Raw genomic sequence first — 2,008 nt, 5'->3', positions numbered from 1 at the left:
ATATTCAGCATCATATGCTAACTACAACAGGGTGCTATTCCTCATTTGTAACTTTAGGAAGAAACTAGAGTGTGTTCACAGGTTTTACACTTGGTGTTTAGTCACTAATCAGAGGAAGGATTTGGTCTATCTGAGAAGCAGATCATACATAACCCCTCAATCCCTGTCCTGTTCTCTTTATGGCAGCACATTTAAAGTGTTTAAAATTGCAACTCCTTCTGGATTCCCCAAAGAGTATCAGCACTCTTCTTTAAACGGCTCTCCTCCTCCAGATTCAGCTTGACCTTCACCACATCTGAAATGCCATTCTGCCTCAAGACACATGGGACACTAAGAAAGACATCCTCTTTAATGCCATATAGGCCCTTAATCATGGTGGAAATTGTATCCACTCTCCTAAGACTCTTCATAATGCTTTCTGCCAGATCTGCCACAGACAAGCCAATGGCCCAGGAAGTGTAGCCCTTCAGTTTGATTACCTCATAAGCACTTTCAACCACCTGTTTATGAACATCTTTCCAATTTTCTGCATCAGCATCAGTTCCCAAAGAAGGATAAAGGTTCTTTAGAGACACACCAGCAAGATTCACACCGCTCCACACAGGAACACTGGAGTCTCCATATTCCCCAAGGACCCATCCATGACAACTTAAAGAATGGACACCAAATCTCTCCCTTATCAGGTAACGGAAATGGGCAGAATCCAGATTGCAACCACTTCCAATAACACGGTGTTTAGGAAAGCCATTTAACTTCCAGGCCACATATGTCAAAATATCCACTGGATTGGAAACAATAAGCAGCTTGCAATTAGGGCTGTATTTAACAATATTGGGAATGATGAATTTAAAGATATTCACATTACACTGGACCAAATTAAGACGATTTTCTCCCTCTTGTTGATGTGCCCCAGCCGTAACAATGACCATCTTTGAGTTTGCAGTCACACTGTAGTCTTTGCCAGAAACAATCTTTGGAGTTTTGAGGAAAAGGCTGCCATGTTGGAGATCCATCATCTCTCCCTTTAGTTTATCTTCTATTACATCAACTAGGGCAAGTTCACCAGCCAATTCCTTTGTTAAGACACTAACGGCACATGCCGTGCCAACTGCACCAACCCCACCAACAATGATCTTGTTCTGGGGAACCTGGTCCTCCTTTAGGACATTCAAGATAAGCTGATCCTTGACAGTTGATGCCATTTTGGAGGGTAGCTGGGGGGACAGCTGGTCAGGCTGTGAAAGTTCTGAGACAGATGAGAGGTTGCTGCTCCCAAGCTCTCACCCATATTTATCTTCTTGAGGTCAGTTAGCATCTGCCATTTCCCTGATTTCTTTTTTTATAACAAATGTTGGAGAGTTCCAGGGACTAGTGGTTGGCTCTATGTGTCCCATTTTAAGTTGCTCTTCAATAATTTCCTTTAAAGTTATCAATTTTCTTTTACATTTCTACCAAAGACAAGATATCTCACAAGTTATTGCTCTTCACTAGCATAACTGTATTGTCTTACACAAAAGAGCTTTCAAACTTGAACCTTACAATTGAATAGATGTACATTGTTGTTCAGCCTAGAGGCCAATGGACTACCCGAGCCTTCTTACATGTCATCCAGGTCTTCGGTGATCAGCCAGATTTACGTGTTGAGAGAAGAGACTTTCCAGAGTTGAACAACAGTTAGGCTTTATTCAGGGTCTTAGTCACATATGCAGGGTGAATTCTTCCTCAGGAGAGAGGAATCCTCCTCCTCCCAAGGGGCAAGGATCACACAGCAAGAGGATGGGAGCGGAAGAGGGGAGGGACCCTCTTCCCTCTAAGGGCTCCTCAGTGCAAAGCACGCCTTCAAGCTTTCCTGTCCCTACTTAAGCTCTCCCAGACGCATAGTTTGCACGTGAATACCGTGCCTGCTCTCAGCCCCTAGCTAGTCAACAACAGGTGTGCTCAGACCACAGGCCAATCTCAGGGGTGGGATGCTCTCCCCAGCAAGTTTCCAACTGAGAAGAGGTGGAAA

The 2,008-nt window shown here is 44.0% G+C and overlaps 1 protein-coding gene across 2 annotated transcripts; it reads right to left on the bottom strand.

Moving 5' to 3' along the window:
- Nucleotides 1-200: 200 nt before the first annotated feature.
- On the bottom strand, nucleotides 201-1,216 carry LOC140531653 (L-lactate dehydrogenase A chain-like). Of its 2 annotated transcripts, XM_072650465.1 has the most exons (2): nucleotides 950-1,216; nucleotides 201-781 (listed from the first exon to the last, which is right to left on the bottom strand). In XM_072650465.1, exons 1-2 carry the CDS (start codon nucleotides 1,200-1,202, stop codon nucleotides 201-203), a joined length of 834 nt encoding a protein of 277 aa, XP_072506566.1. In that variant the 5' UTR covers nucleotides 1,203-1,216. The 2 variants fall into 2 exon arrangements, with proteins under 2 accessions (XP_072506566.1, XP_072506565.1); XM_072650464.1 differs by having other exon boundaries at nucleotides 201-1,216.
- Between the last annotated feature and the right edge of the window lie 792 nt (nucleotides 1,217-2,008).

This window comes from Notamacropus eugenii, chromosome 3 (genome assembly GCF_028372415.1).
Source record: "Notamacropus eugenii isolate mMacEug1 chromosome 3, mMacEug1.pri_v2, whole genome shotgun sequence".
Taxonomy (NCBI): Eukaryota; Metazoa; Chordata; class Mammalia; order Diprotodontia; family Macropodidae; genus Notamacropus; species Notamacropus eugenii.
Note: the sequence above shows the minus strand (reverse complement) of the source record. Positions and strands in the feature narration are given on the sequence as shown.